Source organism: Amblyomma mixtum, chromosome 2, assembly GCF_055824585.1.
Source record: "Amblyomma mixtum isolate Tamu chromosome 2, ASM5582458v1, whole genome shotgun sequence".
Lineage (NCBI taxonomy): Eukaryota > Metazoa > Arthropoda > Arachnida > Ixodida > Ixodidae > Amblyomma > Amblyomma mixtum.
This window is the reverse complement of record NC_143013.1, coordinates 224,263,973-224,278,462: the sequence shown is the minus strand read 5'-3', so window position 1 is coordinate 224,278,462 and position 14,490 is coordinate 224,263,973. Positions and strand designations below refer to the sequence as shown.

The 14,490-nt window shown below is 43.7% G+C and overlaps 1 protein-coding gene across 1 annotated transcript in view; it reads right to left on the bottom strand.

Moving 5' to 3' along the window:
• Positions 1-1,868: 1,868 nt before the first annotated feature.
• mrn (general transcription factor IIH subunit 4 marionette) overlaps positions 1,869-14,490 on the bottom strand; it is a 36,973-nt gene continuing 24,351 nt past the window's right edge. The window contains exons 8-14 of the mRNA XM_089573197.1: positions 13,924-14,007; positions 11,117-11,249; positions 6,342-6,393; positions 6,155-6,233; positions 5,257-5,304; positions 5,028-5,168; positions 1,869-2,052 (exon numbers count right to left, since the gene is read on the bottom strand). Coding sequence (XP_089429323.1) covers positions 1,942-2,052; positions 5,028-5,168; positions 5,257-5,304; positions 6,155-6,233; positions 6,342-6,393; positions 11,117-11,249; positions 13,924-14,007 — 648 coding nt within the window. The 3' untranslated portion in view covers positions 1,869-1,941. The remainder of the gene's footprint in view (positions 2,053-5,027; positions 5,169-5,256; positions 5,305-6,154; positions 6,234-6,341; positions 6,394-11,116; positions 11,250-13,923; positions 14,008-14,490) is intronic.

Here is a 14,490-nt window from a genome sequence, read left to right as displayed (position 1 = left end):
ACGCGGTTTCACCGGCTCCTCCTCTGACATCATGCCAGATGGCGCAGCGAGCGGAGCTGCCAGCTGCGGCGGTTGCTAGGCAACGGCTCAGCTTGTGGTGTGGCCACCGGCCATGGTGAAACGGCGAGAATACGGCCAATGTAGCTATCGCTACAAAAACGCAAGTGGGGCAGATGGGTGGGTGGATGAGGTTAGGAAGTTTGTGGAGGGACGGTGGTCACAACAAGTGCAACATAGGGTTAATCGGCAAGGGTTCCGTCCTGCAGTGCACGTACCTGGGCTAGCCGTAATACTAAGGTATTGTTCTGGTGCGGCCGCTGACGGTTCACGAGATGATGCAGCTGTTTAGCGAATGAAATAAAACTGGAAACCCAACCATTTTAAGTGCACAGTGTGGGCGTTCAGAAAAGATGAGTGGTCCTCATAGTGCCTCGACAGATGAACCTGATTTCAGCCACGCAAGAGACATCAGAAAATAAGCATTCGAAAATTTTCGCCACTTCAGGTTTGAAGGCGGTAGTGTAGGAGCAAAAGAAAAAAGCTTGTATCTAATTAGAAGCTTGAGAGGAAAATTAAACTGCAGCAATGTGGTGGTGGTGGTTTATTGAAAAAGATTAAAAAAGAAAGTGGAAAAGAATGCTGCTGACCGCAGCAATTGAGAGTTGTTATGAACACCGCAGGCAAAAGTTTGTGGTATGCAGCGGTGTGGAAAAAAAAAGAATTATTTCAGCGCAGTGATGACAGTTGCTTGAAGTGTTTGAAGTTATAGGGGAGTGTGCGCGGTCCATTTGGTGGCAACAATAGCTGGCAAAAGGGCCACTAGAGGGCACTACAAAAATTTTCCTTCCAAGAACATGTATCTCACAAGCTTTTGCTGGCAATAGTACTTTCATGTAAATTTAAATTGCGATAAGGCCAATGAATGGCTGTACAGGCAGTTTATCAATGCCCTCTTTAAACCCGTCAATCCCTCTGGCAAATCTAATTGTTGAGAGCACTTCCGCTACAAATTCAAATTTCTGTGCAGATTCATAAACCAAACGTCACTTTTGCCTTTTTGTACTAAAAATAACTTATTTTGATCAAGAAGTGCACTCGCAGAATCTTTGTTTGTGAACTTTACATCTAGCGTTCTCTGCACGAGGGCAATCGTCATTTCACAAACATCCACAGAGTGCCTGAGCAAGTAGGTACTGAAATGTAAAATAGCTTGAAGAGCATGCAGCAAATAAAACATTAAAAAACACACCATCGCAGCTGTAACCAACAAGCATTTTTAATGAATACCTAATAAATACCAATTCCACGCTGAGAGCTGGCATTGCTTGCTCAGTAAAAATATGGACATGGGCAATGTGTGGCACGCTGCCAAAAAATGTGCAAAGGTGTCTCAAGCAATGCTTTCACACTTGAACGGACACTGATGACAATTCCAACTAATTCTTTTCCTCATTAACTATAAACTATTTCACTCTTTGTGGTTATGCTGATGTTTGGCAGCAAAGTGCACATCTCTTGCTGAGAATACGGCATTTAGAAATGAAACAGCGTTTTCCTTACCCTCGAACGAAATTCCAGACGTCGAGGCAGAAACGGACTCTGTGACTACCATACAAAGTGAATGGCGATGTACCCCAGGCTGACAGAATCGAGAACAAAAAGTCATGTTAACAGTCTGCTTATAAAAGCGTCCAGTAGTAGCAATACCTGTCTTTAATTTTTTGGTAGTTTCTAGCTTCTGAAGCTCCACTTTCAGTGTAAGGAACCTTTTTGTCATTATAACGCTGCAATCTATCGATATGGGCCAACTTTAATTTGGCCTCACAGTCCCTTTAAAACCGATGCACAAATCTTCGCAAACAAACGGAAACATGGATGCGGTGTTTTTATTCGAACAAAAAAAAAACGACAGAAAGCTGGGTGAGAATGAAGCAAGGGGAATCAATGATCTTGTCGGTGCCGCTTCCAGAAACGTTTCACTTCGTCATGGCCATTCCTATTGACCACCATGACACGCTTGCTTGGATTGTCCCAGATGAGGACGCCCAAGTCCTGCAAGGAAGACGGGAGATTAGATCGGACTGCCACCCACTTCTTCATGAAAGCTCGATAATTTAATTTAGTTCTCACTCTTAAGTGCTCACTCTTAAAATGTTATTGCGAAGCATCTAAATTCTTTTCAGTGTTTGGTTTTTCTCAGAAAATGCATGGACAGCAATCTAGTAGTCCATACGGAGCCAACCCGTAACCTGCGGTACCACACAGCTAGGTGTAGCTAAAAGCAAAAGAATTTAGAAGCGAATCTACTTCAAAAATTCACTGTTTCCTTTCATACATACAGTAACTGATTACAGCACAAATTGGGCACAACGAGCTATTCAGGATTCTTGACCTGATATGCATGAGCACATACAACTGCATAACAACAACTAGAAATGAGTGAGAGGACATTTCGTAGTTCAGATTAGCTCTTTGCATACCGCTAATGCCTTAGGAAAAAAAAAAAAAATGAAATTTCTGTTTAGGCTTTTTTGTGAGAAAACATTCACCAAGTTTGCACCAATGCTGTGTCGGAAGTGGGCGGAGTGGGTGAGAGAATAAACGCGCGTTGATGATATCCTAGTTGAAATCAGGAGGAAGAAGTGGGCTTGGGCAGGGCATGTAATGCGAAGGCAAGATAACCGCTGGTCCTTAAGGGTAACGGAGTGGATTCCAAGAGAAGGCAAGCATAGCAGGGGGCAGCAGAAAGTTAGACGAGCAGATGAGATTAAGAAGTTTGCGGGAATATGGTGGCCGCGGCTGGCGAAGGACAGGGTTAACTGGAGAGACATGGGAGAGGCCTTTGCCCTGCAGTGGGCGTAGCCAGGCTGACGATGATGATGATGATGATGATGTGTCTTGAGCTTAGGAAGCACACCATCATCTCTTCGAGCTTGGGCAAACATACTAGCCTGCACTGCTGATGCGTCGCATGTTAGCCAGGTGTCCTCCCAAAGTTAAACCAAACGTGACAAATCATCAGGGCCACTGCACTGAGATATCGTGCGACCAGGTACACTGAGCCTGCCAACGTGCCGAGTGCCCTGGAAGTCAAACAAGGCTTTCTAATGATGGCATGACTTGACAATGACTTGCCCATCACTATGCTGCAGCAGCCATGCACTACCCTCCTTTCGCAGTGTCACAAAGGTGGAGGCAAGACAGAACTGTTGACGTAGTTGCCGCAACGTGTACAGTCTTGCTCAAAAGCGTTCAGCCTATACGGTGTGCTTTTCAGCATTGCGGCAGTGCAATTGTGATGCCCCTCACTGCCTAAATCTCCACAAGGGGAGCAGAACCCTCGTCCCCCTCGAGCAACAAGACATGTTTGGTTTCAGGCGTTCTGTAAGGTTGAGCCTTAAAATACGCTGTAGCAGTTGTATAACCAAAGCTACCCTAATAAAAGCTTGAATAACTACCGCATAGAAACAGCATTAATAAAGGAGCTAAAATTTGAAAAAAAGAAAGAAAGATTTAGACCACTTGTTAATTTGTTGAGGAAATTTTTATATAACTGCATTTTTTTAAAATCTAAACTGGCTGATCATGCAGCTCTGAAATTATAAGTATGCAAAAGCCCACTCACTGTTCTAGCACGTTTGGAACTAGAATTATTGGCCTACAATGCAAAAGCTATTGATTTCACACATATATGTTGTATTTTTCACTAAGTCAAATTCCGAAGTTTCAACACTTACTATTTATTACATTCCCAACAAAACCAAATAAACAATATTTACGGTGGTTCCAAACGGGTATTGGTCATCACCGCTGCTATGGAAAAAAATTTCAATCGGCTAGAGCCCATACCTGAAGAAAAGGTACAAAAGAAAAATTATTTTTTGAGAAAAAGAGAGAAAAAAATTTTTAAGATGTTAAAGATAAAAGTGTGTTATATAAATAAAGTCCTTAGAAGGTGATCAAAACACCAGGATAGCCCTTGGTAACAGTTTCTTGAATACATAGTCCAAAAAGGCATAGCACTATGTTTCCAAGAAACCCAAATCAACCATAGTAGGATACAACTTAAAAAAAAAAAAACAGTAGTTAATAACACTGTGCCATGGTCCACGGTGTACTGTATTACTCCGGTAGCTAATCAGAAAAGTAAATGAAATCAGCTTTTTAATGTTTGACTTCATTAAACAAGCCAGGTATCAAAACTCTAGAGCTTGTAACTTTTTCCTTGTGATTAGCTCCTTGTATAGGTGACAAGAGAAGTTTTAACGGACTACTTCTTCGTCGTGGAGGAATTCTGTGCGCGGAGGCTGAATGTGGGCGGAGCTTCACTGCAGACTTAAGTTGTACCCGACTGTAGCAAGAACCGAGCAGTGTTTTGCACTGTCCAAGTCATTACAGCCTCTGTGTTTGTTTTGCCATTTCTGTGTTGGTTCGCTGAATCCATGAGTTGTCAGTAGCTTTTTTCTTCCTTTATGAACAAGCAGAGCAGCCCTGGAGTGACACCTAACTCCTTGACCACTGTGATTCTTCCCACATTTCCATAGCTAAACCAAACAATTTCATTAAGAACAGCTGTCTGAAACAGTCTTCATGTTTGGTAATGCTTATGGGTGCCTGGCCCACGTCACTTGGTTCAGTGCCTAGAGCGCATTTTGTGTAGCGACAAACATAAGCTAAAAGGAGAGACAGTGCCATCAAACAAGCGTACCAGCTCCAATGAGGAGGCTAGAAAATCAAATGTGAAGCACTGCATGATTAAAAAATTTTAGAAATGGAGCACAACAAGTCAAAGCATGAACACTCGGTGTGACTGCCTTCGGCCACACGGACTTTTCTGTCGCACTCTATGAAAGAAACGATCTAAAGGAAATACATATTTTGAGCAGGACAAACTGTTACAAGCTATGCATTACTCAAAAAAGCCAAGAAATTGTTCTACCAAACGAGCCCAAAACTAACGACTCTTTGGTCAAAGTTGTAAACCTAATGCAGTTACTATGAGAGTAGGGAAGAACAAGGGTACATACGGAAGCATAGTTCCTGAGGAGTTGGAAGTCGCTCTGAGAAATGAACTGGCTGTACAGGACTCCCTCACGGAACACAAATCGGTCTCTCTCCAGTTCCCAGAGACGCAGCTGATCCATGATGGTAGCCGGGATCACGGGGGTCTGCAAGGTAGGATGTGTGTCAGCAAAATCAAACGGCTGCACAAGCCATCCGTCCGGTTGAGAAGGCCATCGAAGGATTAATACTTGCCCGCTTGAGAGCCTCGGGATGTGCATACATACGAAGAAACTTTATGATCTGCAAGAAAAAAGAAAAGTAAGGCAAGCCATGCTGATGGGCCCGACACTCAAATGGAAACAAGCCATCAGACAAAATGACCATGAGGACCAGGAACCAGGCAGTTAAAGCTGAAAAGGGCCAGAGTAATCAAGATGGCTTTCCTAGACTGCACACTAAATGGATGAACCGTGAAGCCATCATGTGGTATTTATTACAAATTTAAAGACATTATGAACTCCAAATAAAAAAAATAATCACATGAAATATACCAGACTGATGACAATAAATTCTGGCACCATTCTAGGTTCTTGACAGGAGACTGAACACAACCACTGCTAGCGAGATAACAATCTGTGCCAAACATTTTTGCCAGCAAAGTACAGCTTTGGTCAAAAACCTACAGCCCAATGTTTTGCACAAGCAGCGTTCCAAATCTCTTGACGGTGAAATAAACTCTCACCTTCACTCCTCTGAAGCTTTTCACCTACAGGGGTGCTACTGTGCCCCCATTACATGGCTTTTAACTGAACCCCTCGGACTGTAACTTTTGACAACGGCTGTACATTGAAGCAAGAAGAAAAAATACATAACTGCACTGCAGAAAAAAAGAAAGGGGACCAGCCAAGAAAGCAGTGGTGCCATGGATATGAAATAGTCTAAAAAAATGAGGTGAGCCATGAAATTAGTGCTAGAATGAGGTAGGGCCAAATCAGAATAAGGCCTGCAACTTTTATACACATCAATTTTCTACCACGAAACAAATGGAAAAGTCGGACGTAATAAGGCGTTCTGAATGACATTAGTTGAGTAAATAAGCAACCAAAATATAATCTGTGACAACCAAACAGAGCCATGCCATGTGGCCCACCTGATTAGATGTGATGCCACTACGAAGTGCTTGCCGGACGCTCTCCCTTGTAAGTCTGGCAACCACGAGATTGGGAAACCTGCATGAGATGAAAGGGTGGTTGACGAGTGCCATTCATTTAACCAAGAACCCATGCAAGCTAGGCACATGCAGCATATATGAGATGATGTTTTCAAGCCGGTATCACCTGTACAAAAGCTCGCAGAACAGTGCCAGCAGGGCCACCTGGAGCTGAGAATCTGAAACGCAAACGAATGACATCAATGCTCGTGAACTGCATCATTTAATTCACATTTTATACACAGCTTTCACTTTAGTTCGTAACACACAAATCATAGAGGGGCAGACCCAATTGTATCGTAATAAGCACCTCCCTCCGCCCATCAACATAACAAATACCGGACTACTCTCTTTTATAGGTATCTTAGGCTTGCAACCCACAACTTCGCAATTTTACGAAAACCCTCTACAGAATGAACTGGTTTACTGGCTCAACAAGGAAACCAATTACCCTATATATCCGAGTATAACACAACCGCGATTGCAACTTGAGAGCTGGCTTTGGGGACATGAAACGGGGTAAAAAAAAAAAAAAAGATTTTAACTCGAGGCTCCACTTTGTGGTCAAGTGAAGGAATAAACAAAAGAACACGAATTCTGTGATGTGAAAAATGAGTCTGCGGTATACAGAAAGATGGTTAGCATTTTATGAACAAAAGCATCTGCAAATATGGCTCCACATGCCCCTTCTGTTCCAAAAAAGTGGTATTAAAGTTATTTTCGTAAGAGTGATACTACAAAGATATGCATGGAGCCCTGCTGTGCTGTCATTGCACTGACTGCGCACTTTAGAGACCCTTTCGTGGAAATGAGACTTTTGCTAGAATTAAGCATTTTCCCTGGAATTGTGCGCTAACAGTAAAATCTTTTTTTTTATGCTATTGTTGCAACAGTCGTGAGTAGAAACGACTGTATGATAATAAAATTGCTACTTATATTATATGAACGAATATCACACATGGGGGGCAGTTTGAGAACTCAGGCAAATTTTAAATCAAATATCATTACAATGACGATGCAAAATCTCAAACAGTTCATGTCAACCATAGCTGAGGAGCCTTCGAAAGAAGGCAACGCTTCAGACGCACGTGTCACAATCAAGCAAAGGCGAGCCTCCTGTACTTTAACACACACAGCCTCCCATTTGCCCAATGTAGCAACATCCATGTTCGATGTGCACTTTCATCAATGCAGATAACTCAAGCCAGGCAGGCTGCAACTTGTGCTTTTCACAAGGCATGGCATTACAACACGCACTGCTTGGTGTGAGGCACAAGGCAAAATGGACGTGTGAAGCCGCTTTGTATTGAGCAGCATCACTGGCCTAGAATCAACATTTTGCAAAAGGTGCCACGTGATGTAGAAGCTATCACCACAGGAAAGGAAAAGAAAGGAGCGAGGGCGGGAGAATGACGCATCCAAAGATGGACCTGTCAAATTCATTGGTAGAGAAAGCATTTTTGCAAAATTGGTACCTACATACATTTTTCAAGTCTTCGTCACTATGTAAAAATTTGCTTTTAAGAGGTAGGTCAGACCGAACCAAACTTTTCAATGAATTTAAACTGTGTCTCAAATCAACAACTTTCAAGGGCCCCTAAAAATAGTTTTCAAAACTCAAAGGCATTCAAAGATTTCAAAGGCCCATGCAAACCCTCATCATACCTCCCGAACATTGGTGGCCATTCTTGGCAACATTTAAACGAGCTGTCGTTTTACGAGTGGAGCCATCGGGAAATTCCATGGCAGCATGCTAGTTTGTTGCCAAGGAGTGTACCAGGTACTAATACCGAGGAAAGCAGCAAGAGTGCCTATTCTCATGCAATAGCGACGCCAAGCTTCTACGCATCCGAAGCGGATTACTACTGCTGTTAGCGTGCGACATCGGTGGTGCTGCAGGTCTGCCAGGCCTTCATACACGTCTCGCATATTCTATCACGTCTCCTGGGGATGATGTGATGAATTCTCGCTTGGCACGGAAATGCACCACTTCTGGTGATGAGTTTTTGAATGTTGCACCACTGCTTCGATATGTTATGCACTGTGCTGGTCACTGTAATTGAATACAGTAGACTCCCTTTAAGAACTTGAAGGGATCAGAAAATTTGCTCATCTTATAAGAAGTGCCCCTAAAAACGATATGCAAGCATGCTAGGTGAGTACATATATAAGACGCATGAAAACAATGAATAACATCACTTTTCAGGGAGAGGATAATTGCAAATTCGGCAAATATTGCACTATGCATGAAGTGAGCTCAAGACTGAAACAAGCTCAGTTATCCTGCTTGAAAGTGGCAGCAGTCTCGTTTTTTTGTTTTTTTTCAGCAGTTCTTTGTTTTCACTGTATGCCACAGAGGCTGCTGCCTGTGTGTCTCAGATTTTTTGCTTTCCATCTTGCTCCGTGTGCTTTGAAGGTGCCTAGCAGGGTAGCCATGTCAAGAAGCGAGTGAACGTTGCGCATTCACACCTTACAGTGTGACGTGCGTCCAATGCCGAGATCTTTGCGACAGTGCCCTGCCTTTACTGCACCGGAAAGAAAGCTGCCACACAGAACATCTACCAATACGTGAACAGGAACCAAGAAATTTCAGCTCGAGTAAATTTATGCAGTTTATGCTATAACGAGTATTCTGTTTTTCACATGTCAACGTACCAGAATGAAAGCAAAAGTCCAGCCTATGAGGGGAACTCAATAACCAATAAGCCTAGCAGCCAGTATATAGCTCATGTGCTAGTTTTAAGAACTTTTTTCAAAACCAGCAAACATTAATGTTACTGCAGCCACAACATGACATGGCAAGATTGCTAATTCCAGAACAGAACAATCTTCTTTTAGTATACCAGTGATACAATGCTCACACCTCGTTAAGCTCCATATCACCAATAAATGTTCTTTCTGGTGCCTCTACAAACCACAAATATGTCAAATTTAAAAATCAATGTCCCACAAGGAAATCTCCAGATGGTCGACATGACGATTAGCTACACATACAAAGTCAAGTTCCTGCGCAAAACATTCCATGTTTCCCTGTAATGCGCAATGTGTCCTTCATCCCACCCCATGAGGGAAAGAATAAAGGAAGTAGTGAAAGAAGTGGGGAATGAGAGAGAGATAGACAGACGCAACGCAGTGAGGGGCCACAGATTACTTTCAACCATCTGGTATTCTTTAACCTGTACCCACATTGCAGAGCACTCGGATGTTACAACTTGTCAGTCTCAAAAAATGTGTACCTGCAGCCATGCCTACCCGCACAGCGAACATGGCTGTCGCCTGCAGCTGGCCACAACAGCTGCGATGTCAGAAATCCCTGCAACCAGCACAGAACACGTGCTCTACTGCTCTGAAGTTGTGGCCAACAAACTCCATGGCTACTGACTGCTCGTGATGCCCAGAAACACTTGGAATTTTCCCATATCTTTCAGAGCCCAAATACCGGAAGTGGCAGCAGCACGACGGCGGAACGAAAACGAAGCCAAACACTGACGCACTTTGGAAGGCATTCACCACGTGAGCATGCTTTTCAAGGTGACGCCCACCCAAAGTCACTGTACTCGCAAGTCGTGAAATCCTGTGAGTCTCCCATTTCTGAGACCTACCTAAATGTTATTAGGCTTCTCCAGACATGGGCAGGGCTGAACAGACTAGGTCACCTGCTTAGCCAGTAACAAAGCTAGGTTATACTGCATTTACTCGTGTAATGAACCACCTTTTTTTCCAGAAATGTGCTTCTGCTTACAGGTGACTTCTTGCTGGCCAGCCAGTACCAGCTTAAAGGTGCACTGAAGAGGAATCTGAACTTGTCTTTTTGTCGCGGGAACTGGATCTACACGTTTCCAGCATTCTTAGAAACTTCGATTTATTGCCCTGTGCGGCCAATTTCCCTAATTAAATCGAATTAACATCCTGCTCCCGCCTTTTTTTTTTAATTCCCCGCATACGGTGGGAGGAGTCGACCAACGCATGGAGTGCCTTTCAGGCAGTCACGTGGCAACTTTGCTTTCGCTTTTATTTTGTTTCTTTTAGGTTTCCGTGAATAAATACGTGTAGTCAGAGACTACATATCTGCAAATTAGGTCCACGGAAATAAAAATACGTGTGGACTCTTTGCTTTTGTTGATCACTACGTATCACTCCGCCAATGGCAGAGCGGCAAGCTGCCACGGGACTGGGTGAAAGGTTGGTCGACTCTTCCCACCGTTTGCGGGGAATTGAAAAAAAAAATAAAAAAGACGGGAGCCGGACATTAATGCGAAGTTTCCAAGAATGCTTGGAACGTGTAAATAGAGTTCCCGCGGTAAAAATACGAGTTCAGATTCCTTTTCAGTGCACCTTTAAGTGGTGGCTGCAGGCCGATTGCGGTTCCCTGCTCTGCCCTAACTACAAAGAGATGCTTGAGCTACACGTAACGCAACAGTGGCTCACCTCCCCTTTATCAAGTTAAACACAGCCTAGCATGGACATGTGCCGTTGCCACAGCTGTGCTTTCTGATTATCCCTTTTTTGCGACCTGCTATGGCAGCTAAGTAGTTACGGTGTTCCACTTCTGAGGATGAGAACACGGAACCAAGCCCCGGCTGCGGTGGCAGCGTTTAGATGGAGGGGAAACGAAGGAGACGTCCATTCGCTGTCTGATGTCTGTGCCGAAACAAATCCACAGCCCTCCACTACGGTGTCCCTCACAGTCCACGTGCAGCACCAGGGCATTAAATCGCACATGGCGTAAAAACCATTCCCTCTTAAATTTATCTTAGCACACAGGGCAACCAAGAAAACCAGCTCGTTTACAAACACACATGGATTCATTCATATGCCTTGGGTTCTGCAGTAAGCAGTAAAGTGAGATGGAGGTCGGGGATGCTAACAGCATGCCTGTAGGAACACACAGCGGAGCCTTACTTGTGTATGCGTACACCCTGTAGTTGGTCTCAACCACGATGTAGCCTGCCTCGTAGCTGCGCAGGCTGGTCTCCTTCAGGCCGGACGCCAGGTTGATGGCGAGCCGCGTTGGGTAGAAGCGGCCTGACCTGCGCTGGTGAACGTCACCAGGCCCAGACAACACAGCAAACTTTGAGGACACACAGCCAGCTATTTTTTTCATCAGAATTCATGATCTGACAAAAATGACATTGCATTTCTGTCTGAGCTGAGGCATCACTGCAGGTGTTCATACAACCGACGTATTGCCCAAGAAAAGGCTTCCGTAAAAAAATAGCAGCATTACTCCAAAGCTGTACCACATTACTCAAAAAAGCATATTGCAATCACAAAAAACATTTCATTCCGGGTTCTAGACCGGAACTTGGGTCTTACCCAAGCAGCAGCAGCTCACTAGAAAACAAGAAAGAAAAAAAATCACAACCAAACTCTCTCCGTAGAGCAAAGGAAAGTGATGACCATCGCTGGTTCTTAATATACTTACGTTAAAAACTGGATGGCATAATACTGGAATATACAGTGAGCTATAGCTTATTATAGCTCCAGTTTTCATTGGAAAATTGCCACACACCTCAGTTACCTTGCTAGAAAATTCAGTAAATAAGCTACTACAACAACTAACATGGCTTACAATGCTTGAAGGCAAGTGTTTGAACATGAATTTCATAAAACACAACTAAACAAATGCAACGATTAGAAGAGCTGGAGAAACAAGGACAATACCAGAGATCATTTATTTATTGTGCATTATTTTGTAAAAATGTTCTTCCTCGTTCAGTTAGAACTGCAGTTCAAATTTTCATTACATTTATGAAGAGACTTATCAGGTACACAAGTCCAGTGCTAGTGCTGATAATTATTAGCACGATTACGTGGGCTAAGTGTCATCAACATTGACCATAATTAAATAGGTATGTTCTAAGCAATTCACCAGAAGGAAAATATGCAACAAACATATGCCAGGAGCAGAATACGGATGCAACTGAAAATGATTGCATTAATATTAATATGCTGACAACTGTGTTACACAAACACAGTACAGTTCTAATACTAATGACGTGTGTGAATCCGTGCACAGTCCTGCATTTATGCCCAACACATGAGCCCTTTCATAGCAGCCTTGCACAAAGTAAAAGCATTGATCCCACTTGAATTCCCATACTTTATATACCAAAAACCTAAATGTACTAATGGTTTAGTTTGGTTTATTAGGGCTTAACGTCCCAAAGCGACTCAGGCTATGAAGGGACGCCGTAGTGGAGGGCTCTGGAAATTTCGACCACCTGGGGTTCTTTAACATGCACTGACATCGCACAGTACACTGGCCTCTAGAATTTCGCTTTCATCGAAATTCGGCCGCCGCTGCCGGGATCGAACCCGCGTCTTTTCGGACAGCAGCCGAGTGCCGTAACCACTGAGCCACCGCGGCGGGGTTAAATCTAGTAATGGTAAACTGAACTAGCTTCATGTTGAGAACGCCAGTTGCCTTGAAGTGCTAACGAGTGACAAGAACGAAACCTCACCCCATTTTGACGCCCATAGGACCTCTAGGCATTAGGTGCTGAGTCCTGGCACTTCACAATATATACACTGCCATACTTTTCCAAGGAAATGCTCAACTCAAGCTGTCACTACTGGGTGCTTTCACTGGTTCTGCATGAGTGCAGTCCTTATGAATGTGCTGATGTGACTTACAGGAACGCCTGACGATTAACTGAAGTTGGCCTGCATCGATAGATTTCTGCATATTAACGACATCAACACCATGTTAACTGAAAAAAAGGAGCTGCTGCGCGCTAGCAAAGGTAAACAAAAGATCAAATGCCGGTGTCACCACCATCAGCTGTTATTGCAAACAAACTGCAGTGCACCGAGACAGAACTTTGGGCACGGATCCCTGAGGCTACAAACAATGCCATTAATTTCCAAACAGTGATCACGGAGTCCTTTTTGGTGCAGATAAAACATAAACACAGCCAGAAAGAAGCACAGAACTGATTTTGACTAAGAACAAAACGGAGATGTCCTCTGTATCTCCTCAATGAACCTCTGAAAGTTTAATAGTATAGTTTCCTAGTTTTGGTTCTGACATGAGTCATGGCTAGCGCAGGTGTTGAGGATCAGTAGTTCAGAGAATCAGACCTCCAAATGCAGAATCCCTGCATTCATTATAAATTCTAATGCATGAGTCAAATACATTTGTACCTAGGGGCAACTTGCCAAGCTCCAAAATACTGACAACGTGCGTTTAGAACAAAGAGCAGAGTGAACAAAGAGCAGAGTGAACAAAGAGCAGTGCTGAATGCTGGCTCTACTAAATTTGAACCTGCACACACTAGGTTTTTTGCACTGTCACAACAGCACTTATTACTGTATATACTAGCAAAACCCAAAAGACTAGCTCGAAAAACCGGTGCCAAAGAACTCCATGTCTACAGAGCAAACAATTTTTTTTCTGACCTTCTCAAGTTTACCGTGGTTAATGTTTTTACACTTCTGCCATTTACTGTAGGTCTAGCAAGACAAAACTTTCCATGCGGTTTCAAAGCAATCTTCTCGGTCAAAGTAAGGTTTTGGAGTCATTCTAATCGATATAGTTTGGTCCAATCACAAACCTTTTAGGATAATGGTTTCATACACAGAAGAAACCTTTTTACCCCTTTCAATGCAAAGTGCATGCGCTATGCCTTCATACACCCTCTCCTTCAGCATACCAATTTTGTTTCCCGCTGCAAAAGGGAAAAAAAGAAATGGGAGGGCAGACTCACCTTCCTCTGATAGACAAGCCCAAACTCCCTCAGGTGCTGCAGGAACACAAGTAAGGACTCTGACATCCCTTCAGTGCTGTAATCCTGGGAAAAAAACAAAAAAAGAAACAAAAAGCATTCCAATTACTACACTTCCCCGATCACCAGCAAGAGTTGGCACACTAAAATTAGCTACAACAGCCGGGAAACCAGTCGCAACACTAGTCTTGGAACCAGCGGGCAGATTTAACACTTTGCTGCATCTGGCTTGTAAGCTCATCATCATCATCAGCCTGACTACGCCCACTGCAGGGCGAATGCCTCTCCCATGTCTCTCCAATTAACCCTGTCCTTCGCCAGTTGCGGCCACCGTACTCCCGCAAATTTCTTAACCTCATCTGCACACCTAGCTTTCTGCCCCTTCTCTCGGAATCCACTCCGTTACCCTTAAGGACCAGCGGTTATCTTGCGTTCGCATTACATGCCCTGCCCAAGCCCGTTTCTTCCTCTTGATTTCGACTAGGATGTCATTAACCCGGGTTTGTTCCCTCACCCACTCTGCCCGCTTCCGATCTCTTAATGTTACAC